Source organism: Nanorana parkeri, unplaced genomic scaffold (assembly GCF_000935625.1).
Source record: "Nanorana parkeri isolate BGI_ZX_2015 unplaced genomic scaffold, ASM93562v1 scaffold475, whole genome shotgun sequence".
Classification (NCBI taxonomy): domain Eukaryota; kingdom Metazoa; phylum Chordata; class Amphibia; order Anura; family Dicroglossidae; genus Nanorana; species Nanorana parkeri.
The window spans coordinates 848914-868977 of NW_017306743.1; the positions used below are offsets into that span (position 1 = coordinate 848914).

The 20064-nt window shown below is 42.5% G+C and overlaps 1 protein-coding gene across 1 annotated transcript in view; it reads right to left on the minus strand.

Moving 5' to 3' along the window:
* The window catches only part of HUWE1 (HECT, UBA and WWE domain containing 1, E3 ubiquitin protein ligase), a 121077-nt gene that overhangs the window by 38497 nt on the left and 62516 nt on the right, over positions 1 to 20064 (minus strand). Inside the window, 19 exon segments of the mRNA XM_018560716.1 lie at positions 99 to 244; positions 1423 to 1595; positions 1676 to 1858; positions 2363 to 2574; positions 2659 to 2876; positions 4053 to 4119; positions 5507 to 5655; positions 5924 to 6091; positions 7404 to 7599; positions 8639 to 8997; positions 10407 to 10566; positions 11875 to 12051; positions 14685 to 14766; positions 14858 to 14985; positions 15869 to 16021; positions 16114 to 16383; positions 16850 to 16945; positions 17444 to 17566; positions 17997 to 18230. Coding sequence (XP_018416218.1) covers positions 99 to 244; positions 1423 to 1595; positions 1676 to 1858; positions 2363 to 2574; positions 2659 to 2876; positions 4053 to 4119; positions 5507 to 5655; positions 5924 to 6091; positions 7404 to 7599; positions 8639 to 8997; positions 10407 to 10566; positions 11875 to 12051; positions 14685 to 14766; positions 14858 to 14985; positions 15869 to 16021; positions 16114 to 16383; positions 16850 to 16945; positions 17444 to 17566; positions 17997 to 18230 — 3294 coding nt within the window.

Below are 20064 nucleotides of genomic sequence, written 5' to 3' on the forward strand. Positions count from 1 at the left end.
AAAAAAAAAAAAAAAAAAAATGCATGAAAAGTGATAAAAATTAACCAATTAAATTGGTGCACAAAACGCACTAGTTGTCTGCTGGGAAGTTCACCCACCTGCATCTCCTGAGTGGACAAAACTTCTGGCTGCCCTGCAATTACCACAGTGTCAGTCTCTGTCTCACCATCCATAATATCCCCATCTGCCACTTCAGCCTGGGCAACATCTGGGTCCTCTTCCTGTGCTTCGGCACCCGTTTCGCCTTGAAGAAAAATTAAGGTTAAAGTTTTTTTTGGAAAGGAAATGTAACAAAAGCCATACAAATAAAAGTAGAAATACATGACTGTTTCCACGCTTGGAGACCTCAGTAGTCTATCTGCAGATATCTCTTGTAATCTATTCAATCACTGCAATACCAAAAGATGAGCCAAAATATGGCAAATGTAGGATTCAGAACAGATCTTTGAAAACTAATGCCTACACTAATCTCTCTTCACATCTTAACTCGTTTCACCTATTGTGCTATATTCCATAATAGAAGTGACCTAGTGACCTGTCGCCCAGAAGAAGGGACCGTACGTGGCCCCGGAACGTTGGCTGTTTGACGCATGTGACGATTGAATAAAAAGTGCTTTACTACTTGCACATATCGAGTGCTGGTGACTTCTATTATGGACTGTATCTGACACGGCGCCATCCGTGTTGTCACTTCAAGCACCAACCTTTAATTCAAGGTCTGTACGCTGTATGGAGTGCGGGTGATTTTGTATCATCTATTGTGCTACATGGCACAATTTGAAACCCACTTTACAATACCTGTACTGCTCGGCATATTTAAAAATAGCACAGCTAAAGCACCATATATGAAAGACTGTTCTGAGATCTCAGAGTTTGCCTGCAAGTAGTGCAGCAGATCCAAAGATGCCAGCTCCTAGAGTCTTCAAAAGCCGGCTTCTATAGAAATGAGGGACACTACACTGTGTATTAAAAGAAAATCCACTCTTTAGTGCCTTGCCTACTATAAGTAGACCTAAACCCTGATTTTTTATGCCCCTTTAAAAGTAGATAGAAGCCCATTAAAAAAACAAAAAAAAAAAAACACAATGGAACACAGAACCTAAATCGTGATTATTATGGAGGAATCATCTCGAAACATTAGCCGCTGCTGTCTAAATACGCAAACAATGACTGCATTTAATTGGATGCGGCTAAGGTTCGGTTAACCATTTTCCATCCTGCTCCTTTAAATTTTCAATTGCAGTTTAGGAGCAGGATAATGTTAACAGGGCCACCCCAGAGCTTGAAATTTTGGCCGATTCAGTGGGCCATGTATGGCTAGCCTTAATTTTCAGTGTCTTTACAGTGCATTTACCCAAGAACAGTAAAATCTATCACGAGAATGTTTAAAATATGCAACCACAATCGATGCAAGCTATGTACCTGTATCTGGCTGATTACTATTAGGATCTCTAGCAGCCCCATGGGTGTCTTGCTCAGATTTGTTCTTTCCCGAGGCTCCTTTGCTACCGAACAGACTGCTTGGCTGATTAACAATGCGGGACAGAGTCTCCAGGGGTTTCAGGGCTGCGTTTACAGTATTTGCCATATTTGGGCTGAAACAAAAGCAAGATGCAGGTTATCAAACATTGCCCATTAATTACTAATAAAAGGGACTGCACAGTGCTTACATTACCTGGACAGATCTAGGCTGTGGGGAACCCTTGCCAAATCGCTAACAAGACCTTTCTTCAAGAAGAGGCGAATGATGTTGTTCATGCCATTGTGCTGGGTTTTGGTAGTTGCACTGCTGTAGAAGCTTGAGGTGGACGGACACGACTCCATGATGGTACTGATAATACACATCACAGCCTGCAACCTAAGTAAATGACACAAGGAGATAATGTTGAAATGTCCAGATAGTGATCCCAACATCATTCAGGACATAACAGCAAACTTAAAGTCCATTTCCACCTTTGTAAGTGATTTGCATTTATCGTGATAATGGAGAGGGGCAGCGCTGATGTATACATGCGCACATTGGCATGACTCATATTGCAGGCTGTCTTCATTTTTTAATGAAAGTTTTATTAGGCCCAAAGCCTAAAAATTCTACATTTTCTCTACAAGAAATTTAGTCAAAAACCAGGACACACATACACTGTCCAGGGAAAGGGGGGGATATTTTGACATTGCTTGCGCAGTACAGAGGCAGAAATTTCCATGAAGAGGAAAACAAAAAAAATGTAAGTTTCTGTTTTCATATCCATTAACTGCATATGTCTGTTTCATATACACTTACTGGCATATGCTCTTTAAAATACCTCTGCAAAGGTGGAAATGGGCTTAAAAATTCAGCGTGCTTACTCCATAAAAATCTTACCTGGCATGCTTTTCTGTACTCTCAGCCATAGCCAGTGCACGACCAAGGGCAGCTTTCACTTCATTCACAAGCGCCACCTGGGCATCGGTGCCACTGCCTGCTGCAGCCAGGCTAGCTAAAAAGAGACGTGCTAAAGCTGGTGTGTCCTTGTCTTCAGCATTCTGAGTATGAGGCAGGAGATGATCCAAGACAAACGCTAATACACTACAATCCTGGCATTAAATCAGAGCACAAATTAATATAGCATGCCACAATAAGAAAATGGCAACAAGAATTTTGTTTTGCATTCATTTTACCTCTTTGATAAGTTCAGACTGTCCAGCTGTGTAGTTGTAATTGGCGATAAGTGTGGCAATACCCACATAAGATCTGACCAGCTCAGCCAACAGTCGTAGAATTGTAGAGGTGGGCAGCAAAGGTTTGCTGCCTTTGGCCTTCTGCTTTGCCTCTTCTGAAGTGCGGTCCCCATCCTTGTCCTTCTTTCCTCCTTCACGATTCTCCTCTGGAGTAAGTGCTGCTAGGGGCCACGAATTTGATTAACAGGTACAAAAAAACATTAGAACATATTAGCACCCACTGCTTGAAATAAAATGTTTATTTCTTAAAGTCATAAATGTACATGCTTCAGGCCTTGTTCACACCAAATGCAGAGCAGATCCGCTCAGGTTACTGCACACGCACGCTAGTCTTTTAGATGCGTTTTTGGCAAAAAAATAATTTTTTTTAGTTTAACATGGGCTTTCAGTGCGTTCCAGGCATTTGCAGATCCAGAGCAGGTAAAATAGGGCCTGCTGCAGTTTTTTTTACCTGCTCTGGATCTGCACGCAGCGATGTGAACTGGAGCTAAAAATACCATAGGAATACATTGGACGCAGTTTTGATCCTGTTTGCACCTGCTCTGCGCTTGGTGTGAACTAGCCCTAAAGGACAGGTTGCAACTGGCTGGTGTATGCAGCTATTTAGTCCACATAGAACTGGATACATTAAAGGGTGATTTAAAACCAACACCAAGATAATACAAAAAACAAAACAAAAGCATAACTAACACAGGGCTCTCCAAACGCGTTACAAATTGCCCATACAATATCTATACACTTAACTTCTTCTAAACTATATGAAGACCTACCTAATTTATCCAATCAATGTGTATTTATTTTAGCAGGCCCTTGCACTACAAAGTTGTTAGTAGATGCAAGGGAGATTGTAGAACCAGATTTTAATATCTGTCGTGAGCTTAGGATATTACTCATTTAACAATTTTATTTTGTCAGCATTTACTCCTATCTCCTTCCCTTTACCACAATTCTTTCTAATGGTATCAAAATGATTTCTGTTCTCATCAGTCCTGAAATGACTGATTCAGCCTGGGTGATGGGGTATATGTTGGGAGGTTATGCTCTAGCATGATGCACTGGCTCTTCAGCTTCGGCGTAGTGATTTAATATGCAGAAATCTTCAGGTACAGCCCTTAGTTTAGTCATTTCATTTCTTTAGGTATCCAAAGTGGTATAACAAGTTTGGAACTAATTCCACCTGTTCTTCCTGCTGCATGGGTTCATCACCAGATGCTGAACGTTTGCTTCTCGGTGTGCCTTTCCTGCACTTTTTGCCACTCCAGGCAAACTTCTAACATATGATGCTTTGGTTGTATTGGTTTGTGTGTCTTAAAAAGCAGTCTTGAAAAACCTACCTTCCCCTTGAGGTGTTCCAGACTGAGGCGTCTCAGTAGATGAACTATCAGCAGTGAAAACGCGTGCCTGAAAAAAAAATAATGCAAACTTAATATACAATATCCAATAAGAATGCCAAGTGTAACTGACATTAATCTAGCGCAGCAGCTAGGCCAGAGCCATATTTTTCTGTAAAATGTACAATCTTGATGGACTGCAAAAAAAATATAGGATTTTGTTTTTATCATGAAATCCTTTTCTCAGAGTCCATTGAGGTACACTGCTCTGAAGAATTCTGAGACGTAGGGTTATGCTGCTGACTCCGGGAGAAATGGACAACCCCTCCAACCTCACACCTGCCAGTTGTGGCCTGCAATATGAAAGGAAATGAGGGGAGGAAGCTGTGTCCCTAAATGCACTGTGAGAAAGGGACTTTACAGCAAGAACAAAATCTTATTTCCTTTATCGTCCATGGAGGGACACAGCTGTGAAGAAACGATATGTAGGGATGTTCAAAGGCAGTCCAAACAGAGAGGTGGCCACAACTACTAGAAGAGCCAGCTCAGCAATTGGCCTCGGGAGCTCAGACACTACTCCACCTCCTTTTATTTTACGCCTGGAAGACCATTCTGCTGGTCTGGGGTAGCCCGACAGCTCCCTCGCTGAGCAAGTGGAAAAGATTGGTCGATCAAGCACTACCCATTAAAAGACTTGCGTATGAGCAGCGGGGCAACCCAACGTGTTTTGGACGCATCTGGGACCCGTGGCTGTCCTCCTCTAACACAACGGTGGATATGAGGTGATGTACTAAATGCACTCTCCTCTTTTAGACTAATGGCCTCCTTTTGAACTCCTGGAAGTGTTTCATACCCTATTGATTACATGTAGCTAGGTCCAATTTCCTACACTGTATACTGCCTGCGTTTGGAGGATAACTCCCATGTACTGGATTATGTAACCTTGTAAACAGTAAAATGTATATATATATTGCATCATTGCCTGGGTTATATTGACCCAGTTGTTGTATGTATCGATAGCTGTTTTTTTTTTTTGCTATTGTCTATGACACTGAAAAGACTCAAAAAAAAGCTCTATCGGTCCCCAAAAAAGGGTATAAAATTAATTTCAGTACAGCGCTGCATGACGGAATAAATGTAAGTACCGCAGCGCTGAATACTGAAAAATGGCCTGGATGGGAAGTGGGTTTAACACCGTGGATGTCAATTGGTTAAAAAAATAAAAAAAAGAAGAGCTAGCTCCAAAAAAAAAAAAATGACTGTCAAAATATTTTTAAACAGCTGCCTGAAGGCTTTTCATTATTTTGCCCAGTCTATTTCTCCTGAAGGAAGCAGCAGAACCCTAGATCTCAGTATTCTTCAGAGCCGTGTCCCTCAATGGATGATAGAGAAATGTAAATTAAAGGAATATTTCTAAAAACAAAAAATAGTCGTGATACAAGAGACCAGATACTTACATTTATGGCAAAGCTGCCCTGGGAATCAAAGTCACTGCCTTGTCTGGTGAGGTCTCTGTACTGCTGGAAAACTTCATCGCCCATATCTTGGAGGATCTGACTGACTTCCTGGTTCATACCCACTGGCTTCGGTTCTGTTTTTTCAGCCACTACAAAAGTACAACAAGCATCTCAGAAATCCTGTCCCAATCAGCACATGACAAGTTTCAAACAGCAGCTCGCATTTTTAGGGAGAAGGACCCTGATAAACCGCTAGACAATTAAGGCTGCAGTAAGCTTTCAGTGAAATAATAAAGCTCTGTTGTTGGTGATGTAGAAAGTTCTTAGGACTGTCACCACAGATAATGGTACATACAGTGATATAGAAAATATAAAATATCGAAAATAACAGAGCTGAGAACAAAACCAAACCCATACCTTCTTCTGGTGCATGGTAAGCTGCTAGTGCATTCAACATGTCATAAATGACCTCTTTTATTGTATCGGAGATGACAGGAAGAGTAGAGGGTTTAACAGGTGTGGTCTTCACCAGCTGCACTGCATTAGGGCCTTTGATACGGAGGTTTTCAAACTCATCATCAGAAGCTGAAAAAAAATAAATATACACCCAAATTAAATGTACAAGTCAATTTATAAAAAAAAAAAAAAAATCAGAAATCAACTTACTTAAAAAACGTGAATATCAAATCAAACTAAGTAGCTGAACAGGCTTATGTTGCAATGATAACTACTGCAATATCCGAGTGCCGCAAAGTTTTTACAAAACATACTTCGGACTCTTTAAAGAAAATGGTTTTTCCTGTTGAGTTCACTGGGGAACAAAGGGGAACTCGGTCAGGGGTGCCCATTAGGTCGATCGCCGATCTACTAGTCGATCGCAAAGTGAATACTGGTGGATCCCGATCGGCTGTGTCCTGTGGGGCTTCTCCTCTGGATCCCCACTGCTCTCACCCCATCTGTATGCAACGGGGATTCCAGGAGAAGTGAAGGAAGCACTGCAGGCGGCCGAAGGGGGGAGCCGCTGTCAAAGCAGCATGGCCGAGCAGTGAGGAGAGAGTGTGTGAGAGAGTCCAGGATCTGACAGCCGGCGGCTCTCTCCTCACCGCTCGGTGCGTGGCCGAGCAGCGGAGGATCGGTACATATGAGTGATATGTACCAATCCTCTGTGCAGAGCAAACACTAGTGCTATGTGTCCCCAGTTATGAACAGGAGGTGATTTACATCACTTCCTGTTCATTCATGAGTTTCTCAATGGGAGTAGTACTCTGTAGAGGCTCCTCCCCATTCAAAAACTGGATGATAGATAATATAAATTTTCTGAATGAATGGCAAGCCTCTGTACTTTCCATTTATTTAGAACAGATGCTGCAGAAAAAGAGATTGAGGACTTTGTGTCCTAAATTTCTTTTTCTATTTTAAAGGGAAATATCAGGGGGCTTTTCAGACCCCTGATATTTCCCAAAAGAAACCTGCACTGAGAGAAATTTGGGGGCCATCACTGACCACCTTCTGAAAAGCAAGCGGACACCAATCGGGAATAAGCAAACAATGAAGGTAGATTTAAGTCTGCATACTTCTAGGTGAATGACAAAAAGAAACAAAGCTATGGGATCAGCAAGTCCACTGGCATTTTCTGAAGGCAAGATCAGCAATTGCAGCTCCAGCATTTTATTTTTAAGGATGTAAAGCAATGGGAAACATTGAAACAAGACTAAGTTGAAAGGGATGTTTGTCTTGTGTCAATCGACTCTTGTAAAGAATATTAAAGCATAGAAGGAAGGTGAGGTGTCCCCATACAAATCAAACCTCTTATAGGCTACTGTGTCCTCCAATGAGCAATAAGATAATATGCAAAAACATATACATATAAAAGAAATAGTATATAGAAAGTACTCACCAGTTCCTGAACCACGTGGAGCAGGAAGAGCTATCCGAATACAATTGTTTGCAACCTCAGTAAAGATGTCTGGGTTTCGACAGGCTGCAGGACCCAGAACTCTGAGGATGTAATTAATCTCTCGGGACCCAAGGCTTCCAGACACAACACCTGAGGTAGTGCTACCAGCACCGCTGGTAGCTGCAGACCGAACCACCTTAAAAAAAAAAAACACAGTCGTATGCATATACTTTTTGCCAACAAATAAGCAGAACTCTGGGCAGAATAAACATTAACCCAAGCAGTTATTTAAAATATTAAGGAAAAATTACCGAAAAAACGTTTTTTTTACATTATAATACATTACCCAATTTTTTGGTAAAATATAAAAGTCACGTCGGGTGAATAAACATATCAAGCCTTAAAATTGCGAAATCGCAAAAACTACTATACCAAAAATTGGCCACAGGCGATGCGTTAAAAGCTTTTAACCACTCATCGGTTTAATGTTATCAGTGAATAATGGCCCTAGAATTATTGTTTGCGGTGATATGTAACATGTACGCCGTGATGGGCGCAATCGTTGTTTTTGCGCATGTATGTGAGGCAAGGACTTTAAGTGCGACTATTTTTTTTGCAACTTTAATTTTTTTTCACTTAACTTTATTGGTATCACATAGGGGGCTAAGAAGCCCCTCATGTGATAGTAAAGAGGATGTGACAGGTCCTCTTTATGGAGACATCAGAGGTCTTTAAGACACAATGTCACCTGTGGACCCCCAAAGAAGCTGATTAAGCATAGATCTCCATCAGCTTCTGAAGCTGGAGAGTGACAGCAGAATGCATGTCACTCTATACATCAATTCCTACATTCTGGCACCGGAGATCGGAGGGAGATTGTGTGCTGAACTCCCTCTGATCCCGTCACAGAGCCGCCGTGCTAGTCCCGGGTACAGCTGAGCTCGGAACCAATGCTCCAGGGTGCGCAATGACCAGCACCTAATACAAGCGATCCACTGGACCACTTGTATGTAAACAGGCATCATTGCCATGTTGTATCTTTGTATGTAGACAGTTTCCCGCTCATGCGTGCAGATCACAGATCAGAATATATTAATTGTGATGGCTTCTTGCCAAGCCAGCAAATTCCGCAACGTGGCGAATATTCTCAAATTACATACATCCCGATTGACATTGGATTTTAAACAGTAAAAATTGCAACAAAAAGATGTTTGGCTTACAGATGAAACAATTACCTTCTCCATGGTGTTCTGTAACGTGCATGGATCCTCTATGATGTGCCTGAAAAGGAGGGTAACTAATGGAGTGAAGCCATTAAAGCCAGAGCTCTGAGTCAAGCTCAGGATCATACGTGTGCTCTTCAGCTCTGCGAACATCATGGCATATTTATGGTCACGGGTAAGGCGCAGACACAACCGAAGAGTAGCATGTAAGGTGTCTGGATCTACAGGAACACCGAGCATGCTAACACATGACCTGATCAGCACAGTCACCATCTCTTCTGTGAGGCCTTGTATAACTATGTCTCCAACTTTGGGTTCCTCAGGGGGAGATTCTTTTTCAGGAGTAGTGCTCTCAGGAGCAGGAGTTGCATCTAGTGAAAAAAAACGTACGATTCAGTACATTTTAAAAAACGATACCCGCCCTACAAAACACAATAGATTAGGGAAATGGCTTATTAGACAATATAAAAAAATAAAATAAAAAAAAAGGGACTTTGGATGGCTTTATAGTTTGAGATAATATGTGGTAGGATTGGCAGTGTTGATTTCTGACTGGCAAAACACAGCTTAGTGTCATAAGTACACATTTTAATGGTCTATGTGGACTGGCTTTTGTGTCCATGAGAATTTCTTCTCTCCCTATGCAAGTGAATGGGAATGAAGCAGCCTGAAAGGTAAAATGCAGGTCAGGAGGTCAAGTGTACCTGTTAATTCTGAATGATCTCAGAAGAGCTTCAAACTGATGCCAAAATAAAGCTGTAGTTTGCCCATCAGCACAGATTCTAACACACTGGCTTTAAAACAGAAGGGCTACACATGGTACATTATAAGATGGGTACTACTGTGGTACAACATAACTCTATGCCACATCATTTATCACACTTCAGACTACTGTCAAACTTGCTAAATGTGATATTAAAGTCCAATAGCTTTTAAGCTATTTCAGATGCTGATGAAATCACTTACAATGGATGCTGCTTCTTGAGGTTTAAAAGTTTTGGTTTCCTGCAGAATCAGCTGGTCCCCTGAGCACTTGTTCTGACTTCCTATTTTAGAGTGGCTGCTTTCTCAAGCAGGTTGCTATGTAGTCACCCTTGTGTGCGCAAGTAAGCTGTGTGTCTCTCCACAAATACAGCAAATCAAGCTACTCCCCCGCCCCCCTCCTTCCCTCATCTAAGCTAGTAGAACAGTTGCTGGAGTCTCCACTGTTCTTTGTGATCTTGTACTGGACAGGAAGTTTAGGGAAGCTGAGCTAAGAGTCACTGCTATATTTCAGGAGGAATTGCAGACAAAAGGTACACTTTTCAAAGCACTGCTGAGGCACAATTAACATTTCAGATTTTTTTCATTTTTTGAGTTCACTTTAAGTGAGAAAGTCAGGGCCTGTTCACATGAGATCAGGTCCTGATCAGCAGACGTGGAGCTGCTGATGCAGTGCGTTTTAGCTGCGTTTTTGATGCGTTCCATCAGTATGTTAGCTGCAGCGCAGTGCGTTTTTGACGCGTTTGCGTATCCGGACCTGAAAAAATGTGACATGCAGTATTTTTTCTGTCGTAAGCTGAACGGACTGCGCACGTGAGAACTGGAGCCCATAAAACACATTGGGATACATTGGGATGCATTTTGAGTGCAGCAGCGTACGGAGCCGGTCAGCACACAAAACGGACGTCGTGTGAACAGGCCCTAAGTGCCAAAGTTCTCTCAATTTTGCAGTGACTGGCCTGTTATAACACTAGCGGAGAACATGGGCAAAAAGGACTAAATAGATACCAGCTCTTACCAGCCAATTTCTCCTCCTTTTGTTTGGTATCAGCTTCTTTGCCTTCCTCCAAGGTCTTCTCCAGTTCTTGGCCATTTCCATTCTTACCACCTTTGGTTAGGCGTGGAACACGCAGCAGAGTCAGCATTACAGGCCGCCTATTTCCAGTTTCTTCATTTACCTGTGGAAAATACACAGTCACAAAAGGTAGCATTTCCTAGTTACAGTAAATATAGAAAGCATTCGCCACCTCGGAAGTGTTCATATTTTATTGCCGTGGAAAACTAAACTGCATAAGAATGAGGTCACAGTGAAAACCCATCTCAGCAAAGTGTTTTAAATTCACAATGGGGGACGGTGTGTTAATCAGATGTTTTATTTAGTTTGGATAGTCAAAAACCTCAAATTTGGTTTCAGACCATAGAAACATCTTCCAGCGGACTCCAGAGTCACGCAGGCACCTTCTGGCAAACTGTAGGCAAGATGGCAAACTTACACCCAGACTATACGCTACACTTAATTTTTACTTTTTGTTTATAAATGACCAATATATTCCTCAACATAATGTAACATGCTAGTTTTCCAAAGAAGTAGTATCAAATCTGTAAAGAGGTGTACAAAAGAAAAAAAAAAATCAGCGCTTCACAATATAGTTTCAAGCATCTGGCCTTCTATTGTTGTGTGAAGAAAGCATTTTAGTTTGTGGCTGTGTACAAAACTAAAAACTACTGGATGCATTACGTTTTTTTTTGGGTGTGTTAGGGATGTAGATGAGGGCATTGGTATGGATGGCTTTGCATGCTGCTAATATTTTGAATTTTATTTTTGGGGAGAAAACAGTGGCAGGATTGGCAGACACTGAGGGTAAGGTAGAAGCGTGACTGATGGGGAGCCTGTGTAGAGTTTGGCCAACAAGCGGGGAGTTGCAACATTCAAGGCAAGAGACAAGGGAGTGAATTAGTAGCTTAGTCATGTTATTGGTTTAGAAGTTGTGTATTTCGGAAATGTTATAGGAGGTGAAGGTGGCAAGGTTTGGACAGTGATTAAATGTGACACTGTTATAGCTTTTTCTTTTATATTGGTCTGTTTAAAGAAAAAAACTTAATGATCTAATAAAAAATCATTTAAAACAATGCGAGACTGAAAGGAGTGATCAGAGCCCAGAATTACACGTAGCACCCTGCCATGAAGGGAGAGCCCGAAGACTGGGAGGTGGCTGAGGAAAAAGCTCAGTTTTTCAAAGATTTAGTTTCAGGAAGTGGTGTGACATCCATTCTAATATGTTAGAAAGTTAGTGAATGAGATTATAAGGGGTGAGCTAAGAAAGACATGATTTGGATGTCACCGTGTAGCATTAAGAATTTTAAAATCTTCTTAAGCAAACTTTTACAAGACCATTATAATAATATCTTTGCTATAACCAGTTCAGCAATAAAAACATACTTGGAGATAAATCAAAACAAATGTGGAAAAAAAAAAAAACAACTACCTGAACCATAGTTGTGAACTGTACAGTGTATCGCCGGCGGCCGGCTGTGAAGCGCACACAAGTCTCCCCAGCTTTCCATGCTGCATCAATGGTGCTGTTGTTACTAGCACTATAGCTACACCAACGCCCTGATCTATCATCAAACCAACGCCAGTTGTTACCATTTGATTGCAGATACTAAAAGAGGAAAAACAAAAAACAAATATGTAAACCCTTATAGCCTACACAAAAGCAAAGAAACATTCTCATGTGAAAAGGAACGCAACATGTTAGAATGATCACGAAAGACAAACTTTGCAGTGAGACTCATCAGGAGCGCTAACACTGTAAAATGCTTGTTATGTAATACATATTAAGAATCAGCACTGGGAGGAACATGTAAGGTTATTAAAAACCATTCCCGCTGTCCTGTCATATACAATAGTTTTATGTTTATAGGTGACCTTGGAAAGAAGGGAGCTTATGGCCCAAATGACATGGACTTCGTGGGGAAAAAAGTGAATAAATCAACAAAGCTGGCAAAGGAGAATTCTGAAGCAGCAGCCCTCGTTTTCCGGTGTTGTCATGGTGAGGTGCCCTCGGCTCTGTCCCCCTCCTTCTCGGCCAGAGTGGAGCCCGCTAGGCGATCATTTGCGCCCGTGCTGTTGCCACCTGCTCATGGTGAGCGGTCCTCCCTTTTCTGTGCATCCAGTTAAAGCGTTTTAAAACGGTACCCCCACACCTCTGGAAGTGCCCGCAAAAAAGGTAAGCCTACACAGGGCAAGGGGCCAGATTCAAAATAGGGGGGTGGTGAAGCACCCTATATGCCCCAATTGGGAGTGAGGAGCCCTTACCTAGGGATCCCTGTGGGGGGCCTGAAACAGTGGCGTAATGACTGCAGGATACAGAGGACACCAGCAGAAACGCTTTCTGCATGCAGCCACCAGAGTGGGAAAGGGGGGTGAAAAACAAGCCCAAATTTACGGTCAAGCTGCGAGCTGGACCGCTAGGGTTAAACCCCAGCTAGGGGCACAACGCTGCCGGAATCAGTTCCTTCGCTCTATCTGGGGAACAGACCGGGGGGATGGGGGCTTAGGTAGGTGGAACCTCTCCTTTCTCATGTGCTGTCCTGGAAGAAGATTGGGGAGGGAAAAAAATTAGTAACCCTCGCACTGGGGCTACCCCCGGACTGCAAGGGTTAAGGGCCTGTTCACATTATATCAGGTCCTGATCAGGTGCGGATCTGCTGACTGATGCAGTGCGTTTTTGCCACGTTTTGGTCGCGTTTTTGATGCATTCCAGTAAAAAAAAAGAGTGGGCTGTTAGTATGTTAGCTGCAGTGCGTTTTTGATGCGTTTGCGTTTCCTGACCGTACAAAATGTGACATGCAGTATTTTTCCGTCGTAACGTGAACGGACCACGCACGTGAGAACTGTAGCCCATAAAACACATAGGGATACATTTTGAGTGCAGCAGCGTACGGATCCGGTCAGCACACAAAACGGACGTCGTGTGAACAGGCCCTAAGTGCTCGTTTTTGTCTAGGTTAAAAAATAAATAAAGTTATACTCGCCCAAAGCCCACGAGACGGCCAGAAGTGACAGCTCTCCCTCCAGCCTGTCTACTCCTCCTTCCTAGGCTTCAGCATTGGAATGTTCCTCAGTAGCCTCACGTCTATATAGTGTATAGAACATGATGATTTACAGGAACTTAGACCGCTGCAGAGGAGGGGGAGAGAGGCTGGAGGGACAAGTATAAGAACAAGCAAACTCCCCGTTCAGGTTAGTATAAAAAATTTTTTTTAACCTAGGCAAAAGCCCAGCAGTTATCCCTTTCAGTGCGGGGGTAGCCCCACTGTAAGGGTTAATAAAACTTTTCCCCGGTATTCTTCATTAAGATCTTATGTGGCTGGTTGAAACTGCTAGGAGGTACAGTCGAGGGAGAAAGTTTATAAAAACACATGAAAGTATTATGCGTATTTACTAAAAGTTGGATTTTTTGCTGACGAGCTGAGGTCTCGTCAGCAGCTGAACAATACACCTTAAAAAGGTTTCTATTTTGCTTAAAGCTAGCCATACACCTTGTGATTATCGTTCGATTTCCTTCGTGTCTTCATCGAACCGTTGTTCGATTTCCGCTAGAATACCCCATCATGCCCAGACCAATGTCGATTTTGATTATCGTTCATTATCAATACTAACTGAGCAAATTTCATTGATCGACAGAACAGATGTTCGTTTGCGCATGTACAGTGTTCATGTTGCGATTTTTTTTTTTTACGAAAACGCCACTAATCTATCGATTTTCGCAGGATTCGAAACCCCCCCCCCCAGTTTTCAAGCCTTACCAATTGAGAGGAAATTCGGCCTGTTGTACATTTATTTTGATAGCTCACTTCCCAACAACTGCTCGATTATCGTATGAAAACCCAATCGCGTTCGATCTCCGAACGATAATCGCACGTTGTACGGGCACCTTAAGAGCCAAAAATAGAGAACTCAAATTGACACCTGTCCAACACCAAGTACTACTGTAATTTTAGGTTTATAATGCTTTTTGTCTAGTGCTGCATGCAAAAGCAGAATAAAGCTCCCATGACTGACTTAAAAGTGATTGCATGCAGAGAGGACAGGCCATTTTACTATTGGAAGGGCTCTGGGGGTAATAGGGCATTTCAATTCAAAATGTCCTCAAAATAACACTTGGCAAGGATCTATAACGAAAAAGTAATGCATGTGTAGTAGCCTCTCCAATGTAGACACATGTCAAATACTATTATTGCTTGTCTTTTTATATACAGTAAGAGTAGTCGTAACATTTTGAAAGGTTACCCTGTTCATCTGTACTCTCCTCTTAGAAGCAATGGAGGTCTTTTCATAGAAGTCTATAATCAATAGGACTGGGGTTATCCATCTGTCAAACAATGATGAAATGAGTTATAAAAAGTTTTCAGAACTGCTTAGCTTGTAAAGTGATATAAAACGGTGCAAAAAAAGAGTCTTACTTAGGTGTGTGAATCTCCTTTTGCTCCTTAGCAGCCTGCAGGCAAGGCTGAACGACCTCTAGCAGTTTAATCAGAACATTAAGAATCCCACTGGTTTCCACCACTCTGGCACAGGGGAGCTTCAGCTCCTAGTCAGAACAAAAGAGAAATAAAGATTTAAGTACTCAAGGCATCTTTAGACACAAGCAATTTTAACACACATACATCTCTTTGCATCAAGGCAGTGACCCTGTGTGGAGTGCGGTTACCACAGCATTTATGTGTAGATCAGTCTACATAAAAAAGTCACCAGATTTCTTTAGGAACCATGCTATTAATATCTATCTGCAGGTCACAGTTTCAGGTATACTGCAGTTCTCTTCACTACAATAGAGATGCACCAATACCAAGTACTGTACTCAGTACAAGTACATGTACAGATACTTTTCCAGCTCCAAGACTAGACAAAAATTCAAGTTAGGAGGCCGCGGTCATTTGTAAAGAGCACACGGAGCTCCTGGGATTTGTACATCTATGTTTTAATGTAAGATTTTGTTTTATAAACGTATAAAAGGGGATGCACCGATACCGTTTTTGCAAGTACAAGTACTGATACTTATCCAAGTACTTACAGACACAAGTACGGATACATTTTTGTTATTTTCATGTGACAAGTTTTTCTAAAACAATACGGACTAATGATTTAGTCCGTATTGACAGTGACTAAAAGGACAGTGGTGGAGTGCCAGAGCCAAGTCACAGCTGCAACCCTGGTAGTTCTCATGAAAATGCCAAGTATCAGCACTGGTATCTGAACTGGTATTGGTGCATCCTTACAATACAATAGGAATCATGCATCTGGCATGATGAGGCAAGCTGGCAACACCAGAACTGAAGGACTTGCCTGTACAGCACCCGATTTGTCAGGCCAACATCAACCACCAATAGACTTGGTCATTTCTACTGTTAAACCTATAAACCAGCTAAAAAAATAATTTGGATAAAGTGCAACATTACAAAATGGGTCAGCACCTCAAAGAGTAGAGTTAGTAGAAGGATGCGTGTGGCCAGGTTGGATGCCTGAGGGAGAGTTGCCATCTGACTTATCCACTCTGACACGGTTTTATTGTCGTTGGTTGTAAGAGGAAGAGCAGCTTTAATGAGCACATCAGCAGCTTCCCACACCTACAGAAAACAAATCATGCAATTAAATGGCTGTTTACAATATACAAATCGAAATTCTGTGTTTACTTTTGAGGAATGGATGCTAGCCTGACCTGGTTGACCACTTGCTTTAGAATCATATCTCTGTAGTCGGCTCCATTACGCTTTATAGCCGTCATGATCAGGTCACAAACACGGTAAACTGTATCTGGTAGCTCATCCAACAGATGGAAACAGCCGGGGAGCATGGTGTCTGTAAAACCATGCAGTTCATCTTGCTCCAAGGGTTCTGCATCTTGGAACTTTTCTAGGCACTTGGCCTCCTCCTCCTCTTGTTTCTCGCGGGCCTTGCGTTCCTCTTCCTCTTTTCGGCGTGCAGTTTCCTAGAGAGGTAGAAAGAAGGGTTCTAAAGGAAGGGTATGACCAAGTTTCGTACACAATCCAACCTCACCGCCCCACCTTAATCTAATGGCTAAAACACAATGCCCTAGCCCTTTAATCTCTTAAAGTCAAAAAAAGAAAAAAAAACAGTGGCTCGCTGTCATTAAAACTAACACAAAAAAACAACAAAATCAATGCTTTATACTGGTCAGATACCTCTATCATCTTGTGAAGTTTCACCAGAGGTGAAAAGGAGGGGGCTGTGTGCAGGGGAAGATTTAGGGATACAGTGGATGGGGAGAAAAGGGGAAGGGAACATTGGTCAGGTGGATGGGAGAAGGAAAAGCTCAACCTTTTCTAACGCAGGCACAAAAGCCAGTGCCCTTAGATCCTGGTCACTTCTCAAGACCTGTTGGAAAGTTTCATTTGCCTGACCCCATTAATCCCACAACTGATCTTGTACTGTACCTCGGGCAGCTCTGCCCTCTGTTCCATAGGGATATCTTGTCCCAACGACATGGCAATGGCTCTCAGCATCTGATCGTCCTCTGACAAACTCAAGTCCTGCAGAGCAACAACAGATACCCCCATGTCAGCTGGGCTGCTCTGCAGAATGGGGAGGCCAGGGCATGAGAGTAAGGATGCACAGGCAATAGGAAAGACATTAAGAGCCCAATGGGTTTGGGAAGATTGGAGCAAAAGGTGAGAGGGGAGCTGCTACAACTTAGCCCGGGGAGCCCATTTTCCTGTAAAGGGGAGGGTAACAGTTCACCTTTCTAACTACAAAGCCAACCCTGATGTTTTAATCAGAGATGTTCCAAAGCAGTTTATATTCTGTGATTTTATCCCTCACCTAACATAAAACTGCTCTGTCAACATGCGGATGCTTATAGGTCTGCTCTGCATGAGCAGAGTGGCACGGAGAAGCCTGCGGTAGAAAGGGGCTGGAATGGAGGACAGGGAAACATGAAATGTAATGAGGGAACGGAAGGGAAGCAAAACGGAAGCGGGCGTTGATGAAAAGCCAAATGGCTAAAGGTGGCACCAGAGGGCCACACTTACCCGTACGACTCCACCAATGAGAGGAGGTGGGTGAGTGAGCAGATATTCTGTGGCTTGCTCCATAGTGCTTGTGTTGAGAAGGGCGTCCATTGCATGCTCTCGTGTAAAACCCATATCCATAAGCTGTACGGAAAAAGTAAAAAAAACACAAAACTGATTACAATTGTGACTAGGAAGTGACAACCAATCTAATTGTAACTTTGGCAATGTTACATTTGGGAGGGAGGAAATTTTTAGCTAAAATGGCAACCTTTAACCTGCATATGATCTTCATACAGTAAGATGGAGAAATTACCAGCCAGCTAGGCTGGGAAACCATAATTACAACATCTACACGGTGGTAGAAACAGATGCTTCACTGTCATCTTATCGCAAAAATGAATACAGAGTACAGCAAAGACTCTACCTGATTAAACTTTAATCCTATTTCAAAAAAACAAATAAGTCATAATTTGTAGTCTATTAGTGGACCACTAAGGGAATTCCTAAAGTAAAAAAGAAAAGGCTTCTAATATAATTCAGCTCTACTTTGGAATGGTGAATGAAAACTCACCTGCTGCAGTTGTTGTTGGTTTACTTGTGGCTCTCGTCTCGCTCCGCTCTCATCCTGCTGCCCTCCCTCTTCTTCTCCTCGGCTGCCTTCTCTTTCTTTACTTAAACGTTCCCGAATCACTGGCTCTCCACGAAGTATATGACATAAGATGGCCAGCATAGATTCAGCCATTCGACCTCCATATACCTTTAACGGCTTCCGGTTCCACAAGTTTTTTATACAAGTGAAGGCTGCCTTTAAACAGATAAATCAAATGTGAACAAGATTCACAAAGGATAGTGATCCAAACAAAAACATCACATAACACATGATTGATTCCCAAACTTTTTGGCTGTAGATGCCAGAAATAAACCCTCTGGACAGTTCACAACCTAGGTTTTTAAAATGGTACTGAAATATGGGCTAGAGAACGTTACCCTGGCAGCCAGTTGCCCTCGGCACTCGAACAAGATAAATAATTCCAGTATTCCTCGCTCGTGAAAGTTTCCACCACATGACTGGTCCTCCCAGGCTACTCCTCATATAGTATAAGTGAGGACTCTGAGGGCCTGCACACATCCCAGGAAGGTCAGACAGCAGACAACAGCACTGGCTGCCAGGAGAATTAGAAGGCAAGCGTTTCACTTTATTTATACCTATTTTGAGAGTAGGTAACCCTTGCGGTGTTGAGGGGGGCACAATGCAAAGGTAACTTTGTCTTTAGGCCACAGGTCTGGCTTTAAAAACAAAAAAAATCTACCCATTTTTGGCCCACTTTCAAATTTCCAGAAAACTAATCTTCCTTAGAAATGAATGGTATCGCTTTCAAAACACATGGTTAAGAAACCGCACAGGTGGGAATGGGCACCGAGGCTTTGTTTACACAGGCTCCAGCTTGTATAAAATCAGTATGAGAAGCAGGCTTTTACAAGGAATTTTGTAGAGCTTTCAGCAAGCTTTGTTGAAGCCTTTAACCCCTTTGTGACCAGTGACGTCCATAGTACATCACTGGCACCAGGCCCGTTGAAACAGACTCTTGGCGGCAAAAGACACTGGGGCTCCGTGTACAATTGTAATGCCAACTGTCAGCTTTACAATAGAAGCTATATGGCGACTCTGCTGTGGGCAGAACGCTTCTCCGTGCCGGTAAACTGCCTGCTCCTGCCCGACACCCCCGCCGTGTTATGCAGGCTCTGCTACCCCTCCAACGGGCCCGGGACCGCCATGTCGGTGGGAAGCTGGGGTGGAGAGCGGCACACCTCCATTCACCGATCTCCTGCCCGTTCTATGGGACTGGGAGCGACGCATATCGCATCACTTCCGGTCCCTGGGCTGTCAGTTCTGGGCTCCTGAAGCCCAGCAATAAGCTACTGAAGTGCGATCTGCACTTCAATAGCTTATTTCAAGTGTAAAAGGTGACACTAGGGTTCTTTGGACCCCCAGTGCCACCTTAAAGAGTACCTGTCACCACCAATCTGCTATCACATGGGGGACTTGTAAGCCCCCTATGTTAAAGCAATTAAAGTTAAAAAAAATTATAAAAGTTTTAAAAAATATTAAATGTAAAAATAATTAAAAATACATTTTTAAAGTCCCCTGCAAGTCATAACGTAAACACGCGTCAGGTGTGCCTATGTAGGAAAACTGCCATATGTTGGGTATCGCCGTTCACGTCAGTGTGAGAGCAATAATTCTAGGGCCAATATTTTGGGGTATTTCTAAAAAGATGACCTGTAGGGGGTTTTAAAGCGTCGTCTATGGACTTTTTGGGGTACTGAATTTTGCCGCCCTTTCACAGACCCACACAATTTTTATGCTGGGCATGTTGGGTATTTACTCATTGTATACCTCATCTTTTTATATTTTAAAAAATGGCTATTGTATTGTGTTTTGGGGCGCTAAAGTTTCACAAAATTTTAGGGTTTGATATGTTGCGCTAATATGATGCAACATAAAAATTTGCAACTGCCACCATTTTATTCTTTAGGGTCTTGGCTTTCAGGGGTTTGAAGTAATTTTTAGGCCTAAAATGTGGATTATAACATGGGTGCAAAAAAAACACGGAAAAAAGGCTTCAGTCATTAATGGG